This window comes from Cydia amplana, chromosome 15, assembly GCF_948474715.1.
Source record: "Cydia amplana chromosome 15, ilCydAmpl1.1, whole genome shotgun sequence".
NCBI classification, from domain to species: domain Eukaryota; kingdom Metazoa; phylum Arthropoda; class Insecta; order Lepidoptera; family Tortricidae; genus Cydia; species Cydia amplana.
In genome coordinates, this window is record NC_086083.1 from 8,341,133 (window position 1) to 8,368,472 (window position 27,340).

Here is a 27,340-nt window from a genome sequence, read left to right on the forward strand (position 1 = left end):
GATTATTCACTGCGTTAGCATTTATAGTTTTGATTAATTCGTGCTGTCCTGTTTAATCGCCAAAATGCGAGTGGAATGTTCACTGAGAGATATGTTTACGAATGTTTGTACTTTTATATAAAAAAGAGATGTAAAATAATATGTATGTTTTATATTGTATGTTTAATTCACAATACACTAGAAAAATAAATTATGACTATGGTTGAGCTCTGTTTCATTTATATAAGACTAATCCCAAAAGTTTTCATCTTCGGATGTTTTCGGGAGTGAGATAGGAGAGTTATCGTCAGATTTATAGTTATCCACGTCGTCCGAAAAGTCGTCAGGATAATCCTCCACTTCTATAGTTTCTAAAACTGAATTATGGGCCGGAATATGTAGTTCTGAGTCTGGTTCATGCCGTATTTCTATTTGTATATTCCCTGGAGAATAATTTTCGCCACTCGCTGCGTAAAACTCTTTAGTTGTAATAATGTTTTCTTCTCGTACCGATGGCGTTCTAGTCCGCTCTATGGTTGTGCCTATTCTTTCTCTAGTAACATTATTTTCCTTTATATTTGGACTGATGACTATGGTCATTCTGGTCGATATGTTGTCTGCGCTGTCATCTCGCTCTGACACCACTGCTTCCTTGGAATCTACCGAGCTTTCTATGACTACCACCATGTCTGTTTGGTCTTCAACATTTAACTCTTTTACCTCACTTACATGTTCTACTTCTACTAACAAAAGATTATCGGCTATGTTTTCCTCTTTCGACATTTCAACATTATCTTTCGTTGGTAGATCTTGCAAATCGTAGTTTTTCGTTATACTTTGCTTAAGTATCTCTAATTCCTTTCTTGTATTGTCTTTCTCTATTCTCATGTCCGAGCATTTTTCTTTTTGAGCCTCTGCAGTACTCTCTCTGCATAAGGGCTCTTCACTGTCCAGATACATTTGATTGTGATGTACCCGTTCCGGGGTAGTGTAGTATAATTTTCTAAATTCTAAAATAGGTTTATCTAAGTAGTCTTGTTTAGGTATGGGTTCAAATTTCCTATTTATTTCCGAATAAGATTCCTGCACTGGATTCTTTAGTTTATCGGCGGTATTTTTGTTTTTAAACTGGTCTTGTCCTAAGTTGAGATTAACTTGGTACTTCTTGAGGTATTTCTCCAAGTCTAAATGCACGGAATCTGTCGTATTCAGTTGTGGTCTGGAGGGTGCGGGTGCCTCTTCCTTGTGATGCGTCGATAGTTTGCTTGCAGTGGTAGGTATGCAGGGCGTTACTGGAACAAAATTGAGTATTGTTAGAATGGGAGTGTAAAAAAATATACATTAAAAAAATTAAATAATACGACAACGTAATTAAATGCTTTGGTGTGGCCAATCATTACTTCATAACGCATAACGTCACAATTGGATCGCGCGCGGCTACAGCTCAATATCAACCTTAGTTCATTCCGACAAGATTCAAGATGACGCGCCGCGCGCGATATCCGTAGCGTTGAAAGAGTTAATCCATTGGATAACATTGGACCCCGGGTTAACATTGTGCGTGTAGACACGACTGTTCAAGGCAACTAGACGACTGACGTTCTGTTTTGACGACTGGTCTGGCCTAGTGGGGAGTGACCCTGCCTGTTAAGCCACGGTTCTGGGTTCAAATCCTGGTAAGGGCATTTATTTGTGTGATTAACACAGATATTTGTTCCTGAGTATTGGGTGTTTTCTATGTATTTGTATATTAAATATATTGTTGTCTAAGACCACCACACAAGCCTTCTTGAGCTTACTGTGGGACTTAGTCAATCTGTGTAAGAATGTCCTATAATATTTATTTATTTATTTTATTAAACCTTTCGTGTTCTGGGCGTCCAACCAAGTTGGCATGCAGGTGGTGCAAGTAGTAGTAGTAGTTCCAAAAGTATATTAGTATACTCGGTCAACCAGATCTTGACAGTAGAAAAAGGCGGCAAATTTGAAAAACGTAGGCGCGAAGGGATATCGTCCCATAGAAAATTTGAATTTCGCGTCTTTTTTTACTGACAAGATTTGGTTGACCAGCTATAGGCACAGACAATCCAACCTCTAGACATAGCATAGTCGCGCTACCCCCTCTGCCACACATACGGTAGCGTTACTCCATCTTCGAGTCAATCCCGTGCCGTGATTGGTCCGTGTCTTTGAACGAACCAATCACGGCACGGGATTCGCTCACCTCGTCCCCCCGCACCCCCGTATTTTTGGCAGCATCGGTTTCATGAAAGAATTGGCCTAAGCTCAGTCTAGAGGTTGGATTGTCAGTGGCTATAGGTTCAATGTAAACGTACGATCATCCCGTTCAGGGGCTTGGTCCCGGCGGCGGCGGAAGTCCATGTAGGAGCGCTCGACGGCCTCGGCCTCGATCTCCAGCTTGCGGAGCCGGCGCTTGGCCTCGCGCAGCACGGCGCTCGGACTCTTCTCGCGCGAGGCCGACGCTCGGGTCACGCTGCGAAAAACAAAGTAATAGGTATAGATGTAGTTGTTTTCCTTTGTATTTTCTCGGAAACGTTCGTATTTGTCATGCTACTTCAGTCAACCTCAGTACTTTTTGTACCGAGACTGGCTGAAATAGCAAGACACGTGTCTTGTGTCGTAGGTTTCCGTAAAAATACGAAAGAAAATAATTTTGCACTACATTTGTATAGTGATTTGTTTGTTTTTATAAGATAAAGCGAGCACTAGTATAGGTAGATTCACGAAAGCTAGTGCGGATTTTATATGTCAACACGTGTGATATATATTCTCTCTTCCTTTGTTATTTGGGTGATGAAGCCCCTACAAAAACTCCGTCCTATACAACCCTGTCTGCAATATACAGGGTGCTTCCTGTAATAGGAGCAATAAATTAAACTAAAGGCTGTACTCCTCAAACTGACCAACCTTTGTTCAGCAACTTTTAAAAATTATGAATCCTTTAGACTTCCTCTGTTTCATACAAAATAAATATTGCCTTCAATGTACGCTGACATCAGTGTGTTTGACGTTGCTTGTCACGGTTTAAACATAACAAAATTTGCAATACATTGCGTCTTAGAATAAACTTAAAAGTGTAATAAAAATCAAAACATGAGTTATTTTCAAAAGTTGCTGAACAAATTTTGGTCAGTTTGAGGAGTACAGCCTACAGTTGAATTTATTGCTCCTGTTACAGGAAGCACCCTGTATATTGCAGACAGCTATGAAATGACTAACGTTTTCAATTTCTCCTTAGCTTCCTTCAGGAGGGACCTGGGACTTCTTTCCCCTGTTTTGGACGATTCCTTTGCCGCATCTACTGCAGGTTGTATATCTCTGAAACAGAAGGGTTAAACTTTCATGTAAGAGTAGTTTTTAGGGTTCCGTACCCAAAGGGTAAAAACGGGACCCTATTACTAAGACTCCGCTGTCCGTCCGTCCGTCCGTCTGTTTGTCCGTCTGTCACCAGGCTGTATCTCACGAACCGTGATAGCTAGACAGTTGAAATTTTCACAGATGATGTATTTCTGTTGCCGCTATAACAACAAATACTAAAAACAGAATAAAATAAAGATTTAAGTGGGGCTCCCATACAACAAACGTGATTTTTGACCGAAGTTAAGCAACGTCGGGCGGGGTCAGTACTTGGATGGGTGACCGTTTTTTTTGCTTGTTTTTTTTTTCTTGTTTTGCTCTATTTTTTGTTGATGGTGCGGAACCCTTCGTGCGCGAGTCCGACTCGCACTTGGCCGGTTTTTTTTTAGCATTACAATAATTGTAAACAATCTTGACATGTATTTTTATTGAAAAACGGATTAAAAAAAAGTGATTAGGTATTACGAAACCAAAAGAATATACATAAATATTCTTGCTATATAATTATTCAATAAAAAGACACGTCAAGATTGTTTAAACCATTTTTCTTATGCTAAAAAACGAGGTATAAGCTCATAGTTTCGTTTAAAAATGTTTTTTATTTTTATTGACTTACCTAGTATCCTGGGGAATCTCTCCCGTGTTACGAATGGGTTCCGGAGACGGGCTCTGTACTCGGACCCCGACGTTTTTCGCTGAAAGTTACAACATTCGTTGATCGGGAACTAAGAGCGTTCTCGATTTCTCCTTACATAATCTACATATACAGGATGGAATTTTCTAATACCACCTGGAGGGAAAGTACTCTAAATAATAGAGATAGCAAATTTCACAGATTCAGATAAATAAAAGGAAAATAATAAATCTAAACTCATTTTAATTTAGTGTAAGTTATGTATTTTTAACTTTATTTTGTATTGTATATTTTGACATTAAAGATATTGAATTGAATTTAACAGAAAAAAACATGTGTATCCCAACTTATCAGTTGTTCGAAATGGGCCCTGTTGTCGGTTACATAAGTTTATTATTTTAAGGGCGCGTGTACACGGTGCCGCCGCCGCGCCGCCGCCGCACCTTCGCGCTATGTACACGAAACGCGTAAAACCCGCGGCGGCGGGCTATACGAGTCTCGTGTACATAGCGCAAAGGTGCAGCGGCGGCGGCGCGGCGGCGGCGCGGTGGCGGCGCGGCGGCGGGCTTTACGCGTCTCGTGTACATAGCGCGAAGGTGCGGCGGCGGCGCGGAGGCGGCACCGTGTACACGCGCCCTAAGGAGCTCATTCCTGTTATCCATACATTCTGTCATTTCATTAACATTTTATGTCAGAAAGTAAGTTTTTAGGAGCAGTAGTTCAGCAGGGGTGTCACGTCACGGGGCACGGATCAGGCCGCGTAGCCAACATGCCGATCGCTTATGCTCCGTAGCGATCGAAATGTAACTGTCACTGTCGCACTAATATGAATGAGTGATAGAGAGACACAAAGCATTTCGTTGTCGAAGCGATAACGATTGTCATCTTGGCTAGGCCGGCAGGAACACGCTACCACAGTACAAGAACAGTAGTGAATCTTCATATAAATGTGCCGCTGCCGGCTTGAATGTGTGCGTGCGCGCCGGGCGCCGTGTACGCACGCGCTGCCACGCACACATTCGCATAATATACGGGGGAATACGGTGGCAGCAGTGTGGGCCGTACCGCAACTGTGATCGCGCGCATTCGAGTACGCTCGCATTTACCTGCTCTTACCGGCCTTAATTTATACCTCATTAATGAATTGATAGAACATTTCATTATATTATATAAATAGAAACCTAGTGCTACTCATAATACGAAAATAATATTTAACTAAAAATAAAAGTGACAACCCTAAGCGGCAACGCAAGAGTAGGTAAATAACTTGCCGAGCGGCCTTAGATTCACTACTGTTCTTAAAGTCTATTTTTTTATTCGGTAGACTGAAATGACAGTTAATAGTATGAAATGACATTTCATGTTCATACTATTAACTGTCATTTCAGTCTACCGAATAAAAAAATAGACTTTAGTGTACTGTGACGCTACTCACCAGGTACGCCGGCCGGCGACACGCGGCGCCGCAGCACGCGCCAGCGGTTGAGCAGGTGTCTGCAATAGGGATGATGACACATGTCGAATTTTATTACATAATACACATTTACAAGATTAGAACATTTAGATTTTATATTATTAGAATGGATACACATTTTAGAACTTTAAAAAGTGCAAAATAAAATAAAATACAAGTGCTTCGATATACACGCATCAGCTCCAAGAGCTGCTAGTGTATCAAATAAAATAATAATAAAAAAAAAATCTAGTAAAATAGATAGCAAATGAGCAATTAAAGTAATATATGGAAATACTACAAAAATACAGGACCAGAAAGTCTCAAAGTTTTTTTTTACTTCCAAAAAGGAAAAAAGTAAGGATACCATTCGATTCCTTACATTTTATAAAAAAAATTTTTACACATAAACGCAATATTTCACCGACAAAAACGCAATTTTCTTGTTTTGTCCATACTTCCAGATGAGCTTTCAGATCCTAAAAACAAACCTGATCGATTGATACCATTAATGAAAATTTGTCATCTAGACAACACATAACGTGCAAGGAAAGCGAACACGTTTAGTACCACAACTACCACAAGGCTGGTAAATATATACCTTATATTAATCTAATTAATGGGTGGATCAACTATTTCTTGTTGTTATTCTGTCCGGTCAGCCAAGAGACAATAGTAGCATAATTTGTTAGAAGACATTTGTACCCTCAATGGAAAGGGTTTATAAGTATCACAAAAAAGCGTGTTTGGTGAATTTAAATGCCTAAAAATCTGGTTTTTAAAGAGTGACCCAGGAGAACGTAACCATGGCAACGAGAGACACGAAAAAGTTGATTCACCCAAATACCTGCGGCTGTCGCTCTTGCGGCCGACGACGCCGACGAACGGTATGGTATCACCGGGGACCAATATTCTTGCACTAGGGAGTATAGTGCGCTCTTCCCCGGCACCTTTTCGCCAGCCACACTCTGTCTCCCGTATGCTACATGAAAATAATTGAACATTATAATAGATTTGAACTAAAAACCGGCCAAGTGCGAGTCGGACTCGCGCACGGAAGGTTCCGCACCATCAACAAAAAATAGAGCAAAACGAGCAAAAAAACGGTCACCCATCCAAGTACTGACCCCGCCCGACGTTGCTTAACTTCGGTCAAAAATCACGTTTGTTGTATGGGAGCCCCACTTAAATCTTTATTTTATTCTGTTTTTAGTATTTGTTGTTATAGCGGCAACAGAAATACATCATCTGTGAAAATTTCAACTGTCTAGCTATCACGGTTCGTGAGATACAGCCTGGTGACAGACGGACGGACGGACGGACAGCGGAGTCTTAGTAATAGGGTCCCGTTTTTACCCTTTGGGTACGGAACCCTAAAAATGGTCTATCCAAATGGGTTGTAATTGATGAGACACGTAAGACGTAAATGGAAAGATATAGGTACAGTCGACGTCAAAGATATGTTTACATTTTTGGCCTTATTACAAAGGAATAATTGAAGGGATGTTTACAAAAACAACATAACTGAGTACACTGGTTGACACCTGAAACGATTAACAATGTTCTTAAAAAAGTGTCAACCGCTCTAAGCAGTTATGTTGTTTTTGTAAACATCCCTTCAATTTTGACTTGACCCTTAAAAAAACCTGTAAGACCCACCTTTGCTCTAGTAGTAGAACGGGTGCGCGCTGAGGAGATAGCGGCCTGACGTGTGTGGACTGGATAAAGATGATAAAATTAACAACTTAATTATAATTGTTGAGTAATAATGTAGACACATGGCGCTGGGTGAATCAACTTTTTCTTGTCACTCGTTGCCATGGTTACGTTCTCCTGGATCACTCTTTAAAACCTGATTTTTAGGCATTTAAATTGACAAAACACGCTTTTTGTGATACTTATAAACCCTTTCCATTGAGGGTCGTCTACCAGGCGTGTCAGAATAAGGTGGTGTACAATGTCTTCTAACAAACTATGCTATTATTGTCTCTTGTCTGACCGGACAGAATAACAACAAGAAATAGTTGATCCACCCCGCTGCCATCAATATACCCCCATAGGTAGAGTGAAAAGTGTATATTAACAGAGGAAAATGGGGACTACTTATGTATAGAGAGGCGTTTTTGAGCGGTCGTCACCTTTATCTTAAATTAATTGCGTCCGTTAGGAGTGAAATAGCCATTGTCCATTATTTGCATTTAGCCCAATGCCAAGGCTTGTCAGTATTTTGCCAATTCCAAAAACAATACAACTATACAGTGGTCAAATAGTGTACACCATTAGTGACGTTCAATTAATGTATGTAATTTTTTCATCATAAAACTTATTTTGTGTAAAACGTCAACCTCTTGAAAAATGTACAAGGTCACTGACCTGTCTCTCGCTGCGCCGAACACGTTCGTCCTCCGAACTCGAAGCACTGTCGCGAGACTCGCCTTCCGACTTGGCCTGTTGACAATACAGCCTAATTTAAAGCATTTACAGTACATATGGTCTTATTTTCCCGCACTAGTGCGTAAAATAACACTTTTCGTGCGAATGTCAAATTTTAAAGGGCCATATGTACTGTAAAACGTTGTACCTTGGAGGATATAATCAAACGGAGACGCCATGTCTGTAATTTTCTGTACAAAACAGTCTGCCGATTTTTGCGGGGGAGGGGAACGTCAAATGTATGCGTACCGTAAAAATAGCCATGTCAGATAAACGTCAGTCCATACATTGTGTATGACCGTTGGCCGCCTATTTTCGACAGAGGGGAAAGCCTGTTAATGGCTACTCCGTTTAGTTGTATCCTCCAAGCGTTGTACGATACACGTGCGAATAAGTAATTCGCAACTCGTGTCGATTTAAAATACTCCCTTCGGTCGTATTTTAATTTATCGCCACTCGTTTCGACTTTCCTCTTTTTCGCACTTGTATCGTAAATAACTATTCCACACAGAACGATCCGCCTCGCGAGGAAATTTCCTCCCGCCCAAAAAAAGGCCCGAGGCAATGCGGCCGAGGCACGTCTACACAGACCGAGCTGCTTCGCGCGGCAAGTTCCTCGCGAGGCGGCTCATGTCATTATAAACGTCATATTTTCATAAAAAAATACATTAATGATGTAAACTTAGAATAAATTTAAAAGTGGAAAAATTACTGTCTTTGGTGTGACTTACAGACAGTAATTTCTCCACTTTTAAATTTATTCTAAGCTTAATGGCATCGTTCGCAGACGTTTCTGCTTGTTAAAAATTAAAATTAATGATGTAATTTCCACACTTTGTCATAGTAAATACCGTGCAGAGTTACCTTGGTCCGACTCTTAGAACTTTAAAAAATAGCAGATAATTATGGGTACCGTTAAAAAAGTTTTATAAAAGTAATACATTTCCAATTTATACAATTCAATATCAACTCACCTGATTAAAATTAACATTCTTCCGTTTCTTCAAATCATTTACAACCTGGTTAGGCCTTCCTTCTCTAACCATACCTCTGTCCCTCTCTATCTCATTGTTCATCCCCTTAAACACATCCTCAGTTATCGTACTCCTTTCTATTACACTCTTGGGCTGAATGGTAGCATTTTCAGCATACATCTTTAGTACCTTTAGCTCTTCTTTCCATAGATGATAATGTTTTTGTAAGTAGTTTTGAACTTCATTGTGTATTTGGGTTTCAGAGTTCGTTCTCTCTCTATTGATGCTTTCTCGCTCAGTCTTCATGGTGTCTAGGTGTCGTTCTAGAATGATCAGTTCTTCTGCTATTTGCTGTCTCATTTCTTCGGCACGTTTCTTTAGAGACTCTTCCGCTTCTGTTCGCTGCAGTTTCAGGTTTTGTTCCTGTTTAAAAAATAATTTTTAAATATACTATATGGAGTTAGACGGAGGTCTATAGTACGGCTACCATGAGTTGACATTTAAAAAACCGGCCAAGTGCGAGTCGGACTCGCGCACGGAGGGTTCCGCACCATCAACAAAAAATAGAGCATAAAAAATCGTGTTTGTTGTATGGGAGCCCCCCTTAAATATTTATTTTATTTTATTTTTAGTATTTGTTGTTATAGGGTGGATCAACTATTTATTGTTGTTATTCTGTCCGGTCAGCCAAGAGACAATAGTAGCATAGTTTGTTAGAAGACATTGTACACCACCTTCTTCTGACACGCTTGGTAGACGACCCTCAATGGAAAAGGTTTATAAGTATCATATAAAAGCATTGATATAGTATAAAGAACTGGATACCCAATCAGCCGCAAAAAATGGCCCCACAAAAGTGATGTCAAAACAGATCACGCATCACTTTTTCGTTTAGTCTTGTTTGAAACGCTCAAATGTGAAGTTGTCAACAATTACGAAATGAGCCGTTAAAATATGTAAAAATAACAATGATAAAACAAGGAAAAAGGATGGAATGTATTTCTTTCGGTTAGTTCTTTGGATAGCATTACATAATTTATGTAATCTGGTGGTAATTTTATGGTTTTGAATAAATTAATTTGTTAGTACCAAAGAAGGGATGTCAAGGAACAAAAATCTAATGAGTCGATGTGAGGTCAATATTTTTTTTTATTTTTATATGGAATTCATAAGGAATAATATTATGTTTAAATTCAAGATTTCCAAGAAAACCTATGCGACGTGCAAAGTGGACTGCTATTTAATTATAGCAAGAGATAGGGGTGATGCAGTTTTAAACAAGGCAAAACGGCACTTGTGTGTTCGGCCCATTTCCCTGTTTCCGACACATACACCACCAATAAGGGCTTATATCGATTAACTGTAAATGCTAAACCTGTCTGAACACAGTGACAACCACAGGATTTTTTATATAAAGTATAGGTAGACTTTATAAAAAAAAAAAAAAAACAACTGAACAAATCAAACAAAACTGTTCATCCATAATAGGTGGTTTATTGAGGTTGGTTAAACAAAAATATAACAGAATACTTATACAATCTAAGAAAAATCTTAACACCGCGATGTACAAGATAGTGCGGAGGGAACAGCGCCATCTAGCGGGATATTGGTACACTAACTTTGCTATACAAGTTGTACATTCCGCCCACCATGGAACGTAGTACGTTCCTTAATTATAGGAAATACCGCCCACCGTGACGGGAGTTTTATGAAAACAATATAAAGATAACAGAATAAGGGAGTAAAGCTAAATTATTATATTACACGATATAGTTTTTTTTTTTTTTATATATATATAGGAAGAATACTCTTAACTAGAGTAAAAGGGATACATCGAAATAACACGACTTAAAACTAAAAAGCCTTGGTCCATCATTGAACCAAAAAAATAAGTTTGAACTTAAAACTAACACCATATTGTCCACTTGGGACGAAACTTAATGATAGGAAATTCCAATTTTTAATTTAATATGCAGCTTAATTACTAACTGGCAGAACACACAATTTGGAAGTTGGACGTTTTATTAATGACTCCTTTGAACGTAAAGTAACAACGCGAGTTATGTTATCCGCACCAGGGTGTTTGTTGACAATCCTACCAAGCAACCAACGACTTGGAGGCAAATCGTCTTCCTTGATAAGGACAACATCTCCAATGTTGGGTTCCGGAGTTTGTTGAGACCATTTATAACGATGCAAAAACCTTGTGAGGTATTCATGTGACCATTTTCGCCAGAAATCCTGGACCATGCGTTGCGTAAACTGCCACCTGCGCAAACTGCTAACATTAGTGTTCAAGTAATTATAATCTGGCACTGTAACCAGTGGTTCTCCAACTAAGAAATGTCCAGGTGTCAAGACATTGATATTATCTGGATCATTGTTTAAACGGGTTAGCGGTCTAGAATTTAAACAAGCTTCAATCTGAGCTAGCACTGTAGACATTTCTTCATACGTCAGCGTGGATTCACCTATGACCCTTTTTAGGTGGTACTTTGCTGATTTGATACCTGCTTCCCACAAGCCGCCGAAATTGGGAGCATGTGGCGGAATAAAATGCCATGTGGTGCCTTCTGTTGCCAAAGCTTCTGCAATTTCTGAGAACATATTCTTATTCTCCGATTGGAGCAATAATTTAAGTTCTCTGGAGGCACCCTGAAAATTTGTTCCATTGTCACTCCAAATTTCTCGGCAGGGTCCACGTCTAGCTACCAAACGTTTAAAAGCCTGAATGAATCCTTCAGTTGTGAGGCTGCTTACTACTTCAATATGGACGGCTCGAGTAGACATGCAAATAAAGAGACATATATATCCTTTAAAAGATCTGTGTCCACGCCCTCCAGACGTTCGGAGGTGAATCGGGCCGGCATAATCGACACCACAAAATTTGAACGGACGTGCTGGGGAAACCCTTGCTGCTGGTAACTGTCCCATTAATTGCGATTGAGATCGACGTGCTGTAGAATGTCTGATACAAGTCACACACCTTCGAAAGCAGTCATTTACTAAGTCTTTGGATCTTAAAATCCAATACCTTGAATTGATGTAATTTTGCATAATTTGTGGTGCACCATGTAAAGTCTTTATGTGAGCGTCCATTACTATAAGACGTGATAATGTAGCGATTTTGGGCAGTAATATTGGATGCTTTCTATCGTTGCTTATGTGAGTGGTATTTGTTAATCGCCCTCCAACTCTCATAATTTCCTGGTCATCTAAAAATGGGTTCAGAGACTTTAAATTGGAACCTCGTGGCATTTGTGTTTCTTTGTTTTTTAACTTCTGAATTTCTTCTTCAAAATATTCCTTTTGGCATTGCCGTATGCAAACGTTGAGGGATTCCTGTAGTTCTTTAGTGGTTAAATATTTTGAGTGATATCTGTCAGTGACAGGCCTTCTTGAATTTAAGAAACGTCTGCAATAAGCAATAACTCGGATCATTCGTGATAGTGACGAAAACCTATCCCAAATTGTACCATCACTTGTGACATGCAAGACCTTTGCTGCTTCAAGATCTGTGATTCTGTTTTTTGGTTTGTCATATTTGATTGGTTCTTTTTGAAGGTACTCTGGTCCATTAAACCACATTGAAGTAGTTGTAAGCTCGGATGGACGCAAACCTCGTGAGGCATAATCTGCAGGGTTAAGCTTGGATGGAACGTGGGACCATTGGTTAGCGTCTAATGTAGTTAATATTTCGGACACCCTGTTTGCGACGAATGTTTTCCACTTATTTGGGTGGCTGTTAAGCCAGGCTAGGACGACTGTAGAATCCGTCCACGCATGAATGTCGCCCTTGTTGACATTCAGATGCTCCGAAGTTTCCATTAAAAGTCTAGTTAGAAGAACAGCCCCACAAAGTTCCAGCCTGGGTATGGACACTTGTTTAATAGGCGCAACTTTTGTTTTTGCTGACACTAGAGTAACCGTGACTTTATCTGTTTCGTCTACTACTCGGGCATACACCACAGCAGCAAATGCGATTTTGGATGCATCGCTAAACCCATGGAGTTCTATTTTCTTGCTAGTTTTCTTTGATCCGATCCATCTTGGAACATGAACCTGTGTGAGCATTGTCAGTTCTTCACGATAAGTACACCATTCATTTATTATGTTGCTGGGAACTTCCTCATCCCATGTTATTCCTGTCAGCCACAACTTCTGGATCATAACTTTTGCTAAAATAACACTAGGAGCTACCCAACCCAATGGGTCAAATAGTCTCGAAATATCTGAAATTATATTTCTTTTTGTTATTGGTATTTTTATAGGTGGAAGTGACACGGCGTAGTGAAATTCATCACTTTCTCGATTCCAGGTAAGTCCCAAAATTTTGATTATTTCATCCTGTTTAATTTCAATACCACTCCCCACGTCCTTTTTCTCTCTTTTAATCATCTCCAATAAGTTATTGCTGCTAGTAGTCCATTTCTGTAACGTAAATCCAGCTTTCCCTAATAATTCGTTCATTTCCCTGTAAATTTCAATCCCTTCCTCTTCCGTTTCGCAACCTGTCATGAGGTCGTCCATATAGAACTCTTTGCGTACTCTTTCAGTGGCTAGAAGGTAATTTTCTCCTTCATCTAGAGCTATTTGTTGTAAAGCCTTGACTGCCAAATATGGTGCACTAGCAGTACCAAACGTTACTCTGAGTAGTCTATAATCTTGCAGCTCTAAATCAGGACTATCTCTCCATAATAACCTTTGAAAATTGGCATCTTCTTCCGTAACCTTGACTTGTCTGTACATCTTTACGATATCTGATACTAGCGATATGGGATACAGTCTCCAGCGAAGTACTAAATGTCGTAAATCTGGTTGTAATTTCGGTCCAATCATAAGATTATCGTTTAATGACACTCCATTCTTTCCCTTGCAGGAAGCATCAAAAACAACCCTAACCTTCGTTGTGTCCCTCTCCTTTTTTACCACAGCGTGGTGGGGTAAGTATACCGCGTCTATTTTATTTTTCTCCTTTTCAGGCACTTTCTCCATATGTCCTAATTTTACATATTCATCTATTACATTTTTATATTGTGATAGAAGTTCCGGGTTTTTATTTAATCTCTTTTCTAGTGCATAAAATCTATTTTCTGCCACATCTCTAGACTGGCCATATTTGCAGCCAGGGTCGTCGTCAGAAAACGGGAGCTTCACAACATATCTTCCCTTATCATCTCTAGTAGTAGAAGCTGCAAATATTTCTTCGCACCTTTTCTCTTCTTCTGTCCACAGGTCGTGACGTTTGACCATCGACACATCAGACTCCAATTCCCAGAATTTCTTAAGCAGATCATCTTCAACAAGGTAAGTATGGAACACAGAGACATTGGATACATTCTGGTTTGATCCAGTCTGTCCCGCTATAATCCAACCTAAAGAAGTTGCTTGGGCTACAAGGGTTTTTTCTTTGTTTTTCCTTATTTCCCCCGAAACAATCTGGCTATAAACGACTGCACCTAACAAGACGTCAATTTTGTTAGGCGTGTGATAATCTGGATCAGCCAGTTGTAATCCTGTGACGTCTATTGAGCCCAAATCTACTACTTTCTTGGCTGGCATAATATTGGTAATGGTACCCAGTACATATGCCTTTACTGAAAGCCTTTCTTCAGGATGTATTAATGATTGCAAATTTAGTGTCACTCTCGACCTTGGTGTTGCATTCTTTTGTCCTCCCAGACCAAAAATATTACTGCGGATTGGTATACGTTTCAGTCCTAGATATTGAGCTGTTGCCTCCGTGATAAATGAAGCTTGAGAACATGGATCTATCATTGCTCGCACCGGATAATATTCATTGTTCTTCGACTGGGCTCCAACAACTGCCGTGGCTAACAGTACTTGACCACTATCACCCGAAGCAAAACAAGTCGTAATATTTGTTGGCTCAGAGTCAGATAATTCTTCCGTCTCTTCGGAGTTCTCTTCCACGGTACCAACGTTGGTTGTACCTTCAACCACTTCTTCGGCAGAAACACTGGCACCAGGACCACTTTTGGGATGAAGTAATGAGTGGTGGCGACGTTTACACACTCTACATGGTGTGGGATTCTGGCATACCTTCGCTGAATGGAATCCGCCCAAACAGTTAAAACATAAACCCTTGGTTTGGACAAACTCGCGTCGTGAGTCTACGTCTTGTTTTATAAATTGTTTACAGAATATTATTTTGTGAGATTCTGAACAAAACGGGCATTGACTGCTTTGAACTACATGCAAAGCGCGTGCTTTATGAGGGGTGTAATTATGATTAACAGTTTTCTTGGTTTCTATAAACTCTAAAGCTCTAAATCGATTTGTTATAAAATCCTTGAATTGTTCAAAGGTAGGTAAGGTCTCCTCTGTGGTTTGCATTGATGCAGTTAATTCCCATTGCTTTCTTGTTTCTGGGTCTAACTTGAGAGTGAGTAAATGTATAACTATGGCGTCCCAAGCATTGACGTCAATACCTATATTTTTTAGAGCATGTAGACAGTCTGAACTAGTATCAATTAATTCCTTTAAAAAGTTTGCTGACTCACAAGTTGCGTTTTTTTGAGATAAGAAACGTTTTAAAATTGTTTGGCACATAAATCTTTTATTGTTATATCTTTGTTTTAAGCATTCCCAACATTTGTTATAATTGGAATTAGATATCGGAATTTGACGAAGCAATTGTTCCGCCTCTCCAGACAAATACCCTTTTAAGTAGTGCATTTTTTGTACATTGTCTATGGACTCATTATTGTGAATAAGGGACTCAAATAAATCACGGAAAGTAGTCCATTCGGTATATTTGCCCGAAAAGGTCGGAATAACAATTTTTGGTAATTTAACTGAGTTGTTTTTAATCGCAGCGGATGATGTACCCGGGATTTGTATGGATTCTTCTTGACTATTGTTAGTGACCAAAGCTTCAGCAGCTGATTTTAATTCAGTCTTAAACTCTACATACAATTCCTGAGTTATATCATACATATCGCTCTGAACATATGTTGAAGACTTTATTTCTTTGTGATGATTTTCCATTAATCTTTTGTGACCCAACAAAAATTCCGTCCATAATTCATCCAAAGTTTCTATCCTAACTTCTATATACTTAATCGTTATACGCTCTTTCGGAGATTTTTTATAATTCGTTCGAGCTTTATTTATGCGTTTATTTATATCTTCTTGGCCTGCAATCAAGGCTTCCATGTTGTTAACTATGTATATTTCTAGTCAAATAAATCTAGAAGACTAAGCAACTAACGTAATAACACTAGTTTCTATAAGTTAACAAATTTTACAAGTGTTTATAGGACATAATTTTTCTGAGTCTATAGAATAAATTTTTAAAATTTTACAAGTCTATAGAATAAGTTTTTATAATTTTACAAGTGTTTACAGGATGGAAATTTTCTAAGTCTATAGAATGAACTTTTAAAATTTTACAAGTCTATAGAATAAGTTTTTAAAATTTTACAAGTGTTTTTAAGATATAATTTCTACTAGAAATCGGGCATAGGTTCCCCGTCTGAACTAATTTTCTTAAACTAAATTATTCTAAGTTAATAAGCTAATGCACTTAAAGTTCAGATTGACTTGATTCTTGATTTGATGATGAATTTTAAAGTTTTCCAATTCTCAGACGCAAAGTTCAAATTTGTACAACACCTTTTTGCTGCTACTATTATTTTACCACTATGAAAACACTGAACCTTACTACACTGAATTTAAGGTTGTTATTTCTTTAACAATTGTAAAAGTACTCACAGTTCGTCCATTGATTTCGTCACCTGGCTATTCCATTCACTTTGCACCATACCCTTCCGTGACGTCACGGATGTAGATTGCTCACTGGCTGTTGTAGGCTTCCTTCCAAGGCGCCCTCTGTCGGCAGCCTTTGGATGCAGTAGTACGCTCGTCGCTCGCTCCTCACGTACTTGCTGAAATCGCCCCGAACAGCAATCCACTGCCCATAGGTGCGCTAAACAATTCGTCCAAATCTGACGAATTGTTTATTTTTATTCACGCAAAAAGTTTCCACTACTATTCCTGCCGGAATCCGGCTACACGAAGGACCATGAACAAATCAAACAAAACTGTTCATCCATAATAGGTGGTTTATTGAGGTTGGTTAAACAAAAATATAACAGAATACTTATACAATCTAAGAAAAATCTTAACACCGCGATGTACAAGATAGTGCGGAGGGAACAGCGCCATCTAGCGGGATATTGGTACACTAACTTTGCTATACAAGTTGTACAACAACTAAATGTCCCCGTGCACCCGTGCTATGAGTAAATGTAGATCTTAAATACACAGTTGTTTAATAAGTAGAATTTATTTCAAGGAAATTAGTATTTAAAGACGTATACGAATTAAAAATTTAATTTGTTGAATTTGAACCACGAATTAATTTTATTTGAGCTCCCGATTAAATTAAATTTGTTTTATTTATTACTTCAATTGGTTTTCCTGTACAGTAATACATATTAAAGTGTACCAAAGTGACTCCATTCGTTCATTATTCTCGTTTGACGTTGTTTGACATAAATACGTTACGTTTAGTGCCATCGGACTAAATTTATTAACAGTGTTGGTACTTATGTTTGCAAATTTGACACTTAATGCTTACGACATTAAGCTCTTTTCTGTACGAAACATTTATCTTGACTCAAAATTTACGTAAGTGTTTTTATCATCAATGCAAATGGTGCGAAACGTCATTGGGATCCACATTTGTTGACGTTTTTGTTCTGCTTTGTGTGTCTATTTCTTTTATATTAAGTCAGTGTATAAAAGCGTGTTTGGTGAATTTAAATGCTTAAAAATCAGGTTTTAAAGAGTTGCCCAGGAGAACGTAACCATGGCAACGAGTGACAAGAAAAAGTTGATTCACCCTATAGCGGCAACAGAGATACATCATTTGTGAAAATTTCAACTGTCTAGCTATCGCGGTTCATGAGATACAGCCTGGTGACAGACGGACGGACAGCGAAGTCTTAGTAATCCAGGTCCAGTTTTTTACCCTTTGGGTACGGAACCCTAAAAACAAGTCCCGCTCCGAGTCGTTTCTGGTGCAAAGGCTATCTATAGCCATCCAGCGCGGCAATGCCGCGAGTATTATGGGCACTTTTGCACCGGGAGCGTCTAGGAGCGGCAGCAATGTTTAGTTAGTAGTTAGTTTGTAAGTATGACTGACAGTATGTATGTAATACAAGAAAACAAGTTAATATTTGTACTAATGTACACTCGCTGCATAATTTCATACCCACTATATGAAAATTTATAGTCGGTATGCACTTTTTTGAATGAATGAATGAATGAAATCGTTTATTCACAATGAACATTGGTAAAAATAGGATCTTAATTTAAATACATTGCTTCCCATTATACATTCAGTCAATATGGACATGTGAAAATATTTGTCAGTGATATATAGTCAGTCATTTAAAATTAGATACACTTACAGGATTAATGACAATTTTCGCCAATATTCCAGCTTAGCTTATTTCCAGCTTATAAGTGCCTAAAGTACCTGTTGAGCGATTTCCGCGGCATGTTTTCTGACAGCGTGCATGGCTTTGGTCATCTGCGCGTGCTGCGCCCTCAGAGCGTGCGCGAGACCCCACAGAAAGCGTTTCTTGTCGACGATATTGGCTTTTAGGGCCCCTTCGCGGGCTTTGTACGATTCTTCCAACTGTCAAAGATAATTCATAATTCCTTATTTCAACCATGGTATTACAAGGTGTTCTTATGTTAGTACATTCATGGACCCTACTAGGGCGTGGCAACATTAATAACTATTTAATCTAAGTATAACTAACATATAACCCATACCCCGGCCGGCGAGAGCAAAAATGCGTCTGCTCCTAGTGCTTAATTAAATATCGACTATTCTATCGACATATGGATGTCGATAGAATAGTCGACTTTTAATTAAGCACAATTTTTTTTTTAAACTGAGCCATTAGTATTTGTTGTTTATTTCAACTTGATACCTTCACGCGTTTCTAAGAATAACCCTAAAACAATTTTAAACTGAATAAATACAAACACTTGGTTTTAATTTTGTTTACAACAATAATTAATACTTCTGCATATCATAACGGTGGTCCAGTACATCGTGTTGTTTTTATCGACATCGACCAAAGTGTGTGTCCTCGCACTATTAAGCTGTCAACGCATTTTTGCTCTCGCCGGCCGGGGTATGTATATAACATAATATTTCCAACAATTCGCATAAAAATTAAAACAGTTAAGCACCGTCTAAAACTAGAGCTTGAGCTAACTGTCCATAAACTCTTGTAGAGTACATGGACATTCAATCATTAGAATAGAATAGAATAGAATAGAATAGAATATAATTTATTCGTAAGCACAGACAATACATAATATAAAAGAAACACAAAATAAGATTAAAGTGCCACGAAATGGCCTCATCTCAGCATGTATTAGGTATGATATCAACGTTCAAAATGTCACCACAGCCGGGTCAGCACATGATTGGCGCGACAGTATCGCGCGAGATAGACTACCCGTCCCTCTTTAATTAACAATATCTGGGAGACCGAGCTTTGCTCGGAAAACATATAAAAACTGAAAATGCGCGTTTTCCCAGAGATAAGACCTAGTTAGATCGATTTTTCGCCCCCGAAAACCCCCATATAGCAAATTTCATCGAAATCGTTAGAGCCGTTTCCGAGATCGCCGAAATATATAAATAAATAAATAAATAAATAAACAAGAATTGCTCGTTTAAAGGTATTAGATAGATTAGATAGATAGAATATCTGGGAGACCGAGCTTTGCTCGGAAAACATATAAAAACTGAAAATGCGCGTTTTCCCAGAGATAAGACCTAGCTAGATCGATTTTTCGCCCCCGAAAACCCCAAAATAGTAAATTTCATCGAAATCGTTAGAGCCGTTTCCGAGATCGCCGAAATATATATATAAATAAATAAACAAGAATTGCTCGTTTAAAGGTATTAGATAGATTAGATAGATAAAATATCTGGGAGACCGAGCTTTGCTCGGAAAACATATAAAAACTGAAAATGCGCGTTTTCCCAGAGATAAGACCTAGTTAGTTCGATTTTTCGCCCCCGAAAACCCCAATATAGTAAATTTCATCGAAATCGTTAGAGCCGTTTCCGAGATCCCCGAAATATATCGTCGGGTGACAAGTAAAAGTCACTAAGTACTATCAAAAAATTAAAGTAACAATGCACTTTATTACACTTGTAACACGGTTTATTGTCCAATAATTTCAATGATGTTAGTTAGTGACTTTTACTTGTCACCCGACGATATGAATAAATAAATAAACAAGAATTGCTCGTTTAAAGGTATTAGATAGAAAAAGACGGGTAGTCTACTTAGCCGCGAGATACTGTCGCGCCAATAATGTGCTAGGCCTACAGATCTGGCAAATGTTTAGCGCATTATTAAGCCCACGGGAATAGGTATACCCTCCTAAGGCCCAAGGTCCTACCTATAGTACCTATTCAGTTCGATGTAATTTAAACCATGTTCAATTGGAACATAGTCGCTTTCGCTTTGTTTCGATCAATTTTCAAACAACGCAATATCAACTCTATTTTCTACAGTTTAGGTTCAAATTTCAGTGGCAAATTTTGGATGGTTCATTTATTCATTTTGTATGGCTGGGCCTTCGGAGGTTACGCGAGGTTGGTACCTACTTCTCGCAGAAGTCACCTCGTGAGGCGACTCGTTCTATGTGGAACCCGTTTATTCGCGAACCGTTCGAAAGGATCGCTAACTAATAATTTACTGTGAGTTGCGATATATTTCTTATTATATTGAATAGGTACCTGCGTTATAGCACAGAATAAATAATAGTACTATGTACAGAAGATTCAATCTCTAACAAAACGCGTCTGTTACGATTACGACAGATATGACCGCTAGGTGGCGCAAGTGCCACGCGCGGCCTATGGCAAGCCACCAAAATTGGTGTGGGACGGTACTTGTAGGTACTTGTTGCGACGCGACGAAATCGCGGAGTGAGCCACGCCTGGTTATAGTGTGTATACCTCTTTTTGCATCCGTTGGAAGTGGTCTACATGGCTGGCGAGTGAGTTCTTGATTCTACCTTCGTGTTCCGCCTTGAACATGTCTATTTCCGACTCGTACACAGTCTTCAATTGTTCGAACATCTGTCAACATACAGGTGTTAAACTCAATAAGGATGTTGACACAATGCTGGGTTTTATTTACTTAACAAATTTTTGTTAAATAGATGTAAAATGACGTATGTAAATCTGAAACGACTAAAAGTAGGACTTCATTTTTTTATAATCATACACAGGTATAAATTATAAAAAATACATAGGTACGCCTTTTGACTCCGGTTACGCAATGAAAATCTTTTTTGAAAGTATTACTCTAAATAGGATAACCAATTAAATTAATAATAACTAATTAACTATCATATTACTTAAACCGAATTCCTTAAACGTAAACATGAAATAATAATAACTACAGGCGAGATTTTTAAAAATTCATGGTCGGTTGCACCAAACCGTTTGTCACCGTTAGGCCAGCGTCAGTTAATTTTTATATTGTAAGGGAAGTTTTATAGTTAGTTGACTGCAGTGTCGTTGAACGGTACGCAAAAGTGGTTGGTACAACTGGCCCTTAGTGGACAACTTTCTTTGAATAGCTAATAGTAAACGTTGTAGACCTCGTCAACGAGGCTCCGTTCCAATTCACCGATATTCTTCATAAGAGTTTCCACATTCAGTGATTTTGCCTTTTCTTGTGCCTTCTGCAACCAGAAATTCATCATAAAATGTTTCAAAGCTAGTTCGCGACCAGGGTTGTTGCGGACATTTTTTGACATCCGCGGATGCGGATTTTTAAAGTCTCACATCCGCGGATGCGGATGTCAATTACATTTTAGTAATTTTTATATCAAAAAACCGGCCAAGTGCGAGTCGGACTCGCGTTCCAAAGGTTCCGTACATTAAGTGCCACTCACGCTTGACTGCTCATTTCTAATAGGCTTTCTTGGCTAATGACTAAATTACCTAGCAGTCGTCACTTACGCCGATGCGAAGACGTTCCTGTACCGACCTGTTCCACGTCCGCATCCGCATTAAACTCCGCATCGATTCTATGCGGATGCGGATGCAGATGCGGATGTTGAAAATAATGCGGAAGTTCCGCGGTTGCGGATGCAGATATTCGCAGCATCCCTGTTCGCGACTTCTTGATTGACTAGCAACCCGCCCCGGCTTCGCACGGGTTACAGAAAACCTTGACAAATTATATACCTAAACCTTCAAGAATCACTCTATCGATAGGTAAAAACCGCATGAAAATCCGTTCAGTTGTTTTTGAGTTTATCGCGAAGATACATACAGATAGACGAGCCAGGGGACTTTGTTAGGGTTCCGTAGCCAAATGGCAAAAAACGGAACCCTTATGGATTCGTCATGTCTGTCTGTCCGTCCGTATGTCACAGCCACATTTTTCCGAAACTATAAGAACTATAGGTACTGTTGAAACTTGGTAAGTAGATGTATTCTGTGAACCGCATTAAGATTTTCACACAAAAATAGAAAAAAAAAATGGGGATTCCCCATACTTAGAACTGAAACTCAAAATTTTTTTTTTCATTAAACCCATACGTGCGGGATATCTATGGATAGGTCTTCAAAATTATATTGAGGTTTCTAATATATTTTTTTTCAAACAGAATAGTTTGCGCGAGAGACACTTCCAAAGTGGTAAAATGTGTCCCCCCCCCTGTAACTTCTAAAATAAGAGAATGATAAAACTAAAAATATATGATGTACATTACCATGCAAACTTCCACCGAAAATTGGTTTGAACGAGATCTAGTAAGTAGTTTTTTTTTATACGTCATAAATCCCCTAAATACGGAACCCTTCATTGGCGAGTCCGACTCGCACTTGGCCGCTTTTTTTTATTTTATAAGGTGTAGTACAGAGTATCTAATACATTTGATTTTCTAGTTTTCGCCGATATTTAAAACACGCTGCAATCGTATAACGGACTTGAAATGAAGTTTTCCATGAATAAATGATTCTTGATTCTTGATAGTGTAATTGGTATATTCATTCTTATAATAAATAAAATACATACCTGCAAAAAACGTGCCTTCTTCTTTCTATATCTCTCCTTTAGCCGCTTGTATCTGCCGCGACAGGCCTTACAGAACGTGTCGTGTTTACACTGCGAGCCGGTCGACCGCTTATCCAGGGAACTCTTTGAGCTGGTAGAGATACTTTCTTGTGATGCTGTAAATTGGAAAAAATATTTTTCACCTCAGCAGCTCGAACAAGGGTACTTTGCTACTTAAAAACAGTGAGCAAAATCGCATTTTGCTCACTGAGTGGGACAAAATGAGCAAAATGCGATTTTGCTCACTCAGTGAGCAAAATGCGATTTTGCTCACTGTTTTTAAGTAGCAAAGTACCCTTGTTCGAGCTGCTGAGGTGAAAATTTAATTGTTGGTATATCTTAAGAAAACATGAGTGAATAGAGGTAAGTGATGAAGAAGGAATACATTTTTCGGGTTCTCTAATATGTTCTCACTGCTGAGGTGAAAAATGTTGTGTACTACACGAGATCAAAGTTATTTACATCTCGTGCGCTTTTGAGTCCCTTACTACGCTCAAGATTCTAAATTAGATTCACTCGCTACGCTCGTGAATCTATTATAGAATCTTTCGCTTGCACGGGACTCAAAATAAGCACTCGAAGAAATATCAAACTTTGATCTCTTGTTGTACAAATAACTATTTAATCTTTAGAAAATTCCACGATTTGACAGTCCAATTTACCTATTCTAACCATATCACAGGCGGCCTAGCCAAGGTGACAATCGCTTGCGCTTCGCCATCGAATCGCTTTGTACAGTCAGCAGCAGAAGTTACTACGCGGGCGAGGTGTTCAAAATTACCTTGGCACGCTCTTATTCTCTTAACAATACAGTCGCGTCAAGATCATTTTGAACTCCTGGCCCTCTTAGCAACTTCTGCTGCTGACTGTATATCTCTATCACTCTTCCATATTAGTGTGACAGTGACAGTTGCGTTTCGTTCGCTACGTAGCGTAAGCGATTGGCATGTTGGCTACGCGGCCTGTTATTTTGATACAAAGCATAGAGTTTGATCGATGTTTGGCGATTACTATATAGTCTCATAAACAATGATGGTGACAAATTATACACGCCAGTGTGGTGAAACAGCTTAGAGCCTGCCAGTTAATCTTTACACCTTCAAGAGCGTACTCCCTTCTTAAATGCCGGCAACGCACTTGCAAACCCTCTGGTGTTGCAGGTGTCAATGAGCGACATGGTAAGTATAATTGTTTACCTACCATCAGCCGATACGTCTGCTCGTTTGCCTCTTACATCAGAAAAAAATCGGCCAAGTGCGATTCGGACTCGCGCACGAAGGCTTCCGTGCCATTACGCCAAAAACGGCAAAAAATCATGTTTGTTGTATGGGAGCCCCACTTAAATATTTATTTTATTCAGTTTTTAGTATTTGTTGTTATAGCAGCAACAGAAATACATCATCTGTGAACATCAGTCTAACTATCACGGTGGCAGACAGACGGACAGTGGAGTCTTAGTAATAGGGTCCCGTTTTTGCCCTTAGGGTACGGAACCCAGAAAATTTATGTATTCTTACCAGTATCATTCTGTTCCATTTCACAAAGCTGTGCACATTTCAGGATGCAGAGCAACAGTGGAGACTTTTCTTGTGCCTTATACATGTCTACAATGGCGTTGGCATGCTCGGAGTCACATTTAACACCTAAAGAAATCATTCAAGGATACTAAAATTAGTAAGGAATCATTAAAGTATGTAGATTGGAAAATTCCAAAATCAATTCAAAAGATGTAGCATAATAGTACATTACGATACAAGTGTGAAAAGTAGGAAATTCGCAACTCAGTGTATTGTACAACGTTTTACAGTACAAATTTTTGACATAGGCACATATTGTCCTTAATCCTGCCCTAGGGCGGCAAAGTAGCACCATATGTATGTACTGTAAAATAAATTTCTGCATGAGCTACCCCATAATAGATAAGTTATACCCCCTTAACAAATACTAACCTAAATAGTTCAATATGGACCACACATCATTTTCTCCGAACCTAAGTTGGGCGGTTTCTCCATCGGCACCCATGCCCATGAGGGATTTGGCGAGACCGAACACCATGTTGGCCAACGGTATCTCTGACACAAACACAGACAGGCTGTAGTTGAACTCCTGAAACAATATTATTCTAAATTTAGTTTCTATCTAAATGTTAGAACTCAGAAATTGGGTACAGTCAAGATATAAATAATAAATATTCGGGAAGAATTTTACACAGATCATCCTAGCACCAAACTAAGCAAAGCTTGTATTGTACTATGTGTACTAGGCTACTATATGCATACATATACAGATAAATTTGTTTTTTTTTACTTAGTGTAAGGCCTGAGTGGACGCTCAAAGCGGAGCCTTCGGCGTGGCGTCCGGTTCACAAGTAATTTGAACAGCATGCACTAAGGCTGCTCCTATATACTTGCATTTGTTTAACATGCACGCCGCATGCCCCGCCCCGCTGCACGCCCAACTCGAGCGTCCACTCAGGCCATACACTTACACTTATAAGTGTACCTATACATAGAAAACACCCATGATTTTGGAACAAATGTCTGTGTTAATCACACAAATAAAAGCCCTTACCAAGATTCGAACCCAGGACCTTCAGCTGGCAGGCCTGCCCTGACCCGGGTCCCTAGTGTCACTACCCACTAGGCCAGACAGGTCATCAAAGATATGTTTACAATGTTTGACTTATTAAAAAAGAGGGGTGCAAAACTGTAAACATGTCTTTGAGGTCAACTGTACCTACTTACAAATTTGTTTCATATGCAAACAATATTAGGACAACAAAGTTAAACTACACAAATAAGACTCAAATGCATAAAGTATGCAGTTTATGGCAAGTAATGAAGAAATTCAGAGTATCTATTTGACTGGCTGACTAAATAGACTTTAAATACTTAACTATTCAACATCTAAACTACTGGACTTTTCTAAACAGATTTTTTACAACAATTTAGCAGTGAGGAGGTTTGAATTGAACTCTCGACTGTTCATTTTGTGTTGATTTAAGGTTAAACTTTTGCGAACAGTCTCTAACAAACAAATTGCTAGGGGCATGTAATGGATCACATGTTCTACTTTCAAATAGCATTAAAAATCGACATAATGTGTATGTAAGTGTACTAGTGCATGGAATAACAAGTTTCATTTCCAAACTCACCAAACATAGCAAATACTCGGCAACTAGCATGTTCAAAGCCTGGAAAGTAGAGTCCAGACGCTGCGTAAACTTCTTTTGACATGATGGAGGGTCTCCTGTAATAAGAGCAACTGAAAATATGGGCGTGACAATGGCTCACACTTGAACAACATCATTGTAATTATATATGATTCGTATTAATATATAATGCATTTCACATACCAGTTTCCGCGCTTTTTAACACATCAACAATATGCCCGCGTAAATAAGCTCTCAGGTCGTTGAGAATACCATTTTTATCAAACAAATCGTAAATGAATTTCTGAAAGTTTTCAACAGATTCTGCTTTATTCACATCTTGATTTTGCGTCGTAGGAATCGAATGACTTTCTTTCAAGTAAGGTTCCATTTTTATCTGTTATTTTTGCTTCATTTTCTAATTTGGGCCCCAAAATATAGAGGTTTTCACACTTTTTACTGGAATTTGAAAACTTGCCATCTGACTGACTGACGTTTGTTTGTTTTGTTGTTGACGTTTCACGACTTTTCCGGCTCCGCTATGATTTCTGTAACCGGAAGATCAATTTAGTGATAATTAATTTATAATTCATATAATCGTCGTATGATATTAATATTTTAGGTGATATAATGCGAAAATAATTAAAAAAGTATACTAAATTTCCAGAAAAGTTTAATAATCGTAGTTAAAAGTATTCTTATAATAACGAGTAAACGACCTCACTGACGAACAAAGCCGCGTATACTGATCCGCTATTTTGACAACTCGTTCAACAGTCCCTGTGGCGCAGAGGATAGCGCGTTGGACTTCTAATCCAAAGGTCGTGGGTTCGATCCCCACCAGGGATGGACATTAGCTTTTTTGCAATTGCATGACGTTTAACTGATTTAACCTCCTACTGAGTATTTCTTTAGATTTACCCCAATAACTTTATTTTATATTGTTTCTAGATTTCATTCAAGTTTTAAATATTGTTACTAGTTTGATTAACCAATTCAATCTTGTCTGCATGAGGTGCTTTAATTTAAACCTTATCACATTTAGCTTTTAACCACCTTTTAACAAACAATTAAAAGCATGGGCCAAAGTTACCCTCTGTTGGGTCAATGTAACCCGACCTTACGATAACAACTTACAACCAGGGTTGGGCAAAATACTGACTTCCACGTATTTGAAATACAAATTACAAAATA

The 27,340-nt window shown here is 38.8% G+C and overlaps 1 protein-coding gene and 1 non-coding gene across 2 annotated transcripts; one reads left to right on the top strand and one right to left on the bottom strand.

Moving 5' to 3' along the window:
• Window positions 1–131: 131 nt before the first annotated feature.
• On the bottom strand, window positions 132–26,614 carry LOC134654803 (uncharacterized). The gene is made up of 17 exons (XM_063510273.1): window positions 26,351–26,614; window positions 26,150–26,244; window positions 24,945–25,101; window positions 24,513–24,638; window positions 22,957–23,111; window positions 21,530–21,613; window positions 20,880–21,002; window positions 18,360–18,521; window positions 8,852–9,274; window positions 7,818–7,892; window positions 7,104–7,162; window positions 6,292–6,426; window positions 5,427–5,485; window positions 3,974–4,052; window positions 3,220–3,318; window positions 2,316–2,473; window positions 132–1,271 (listed from the first exon to the last, which is right to left on the bottom strand). Exons 1-17 carry the CDS (start codon window positions 26,535–26,537, stop codon window positions 229–231), a joined length of 3,219 nt encoding a protein of 1,072 aa, XP_063366343.1. The 5' UTR covers window positions 26,538–26,614; the 3' UTR covers window positions 132–228.
• Window positions 26,615–26,922: 308 nt separating this feature from the next.
• Trnar-ucu (transfer RNA arginine (anticodon UCU)) lies at window positions 26,923–26,995 on the top strand. Its single transcript has one exon. It is a non-coding gene; the product is annotated as a tRNA-Arg (tRNA).
• The last annotated feature ends 345 nt before the right edge of the window (window positions 26,996–27,340 follow it).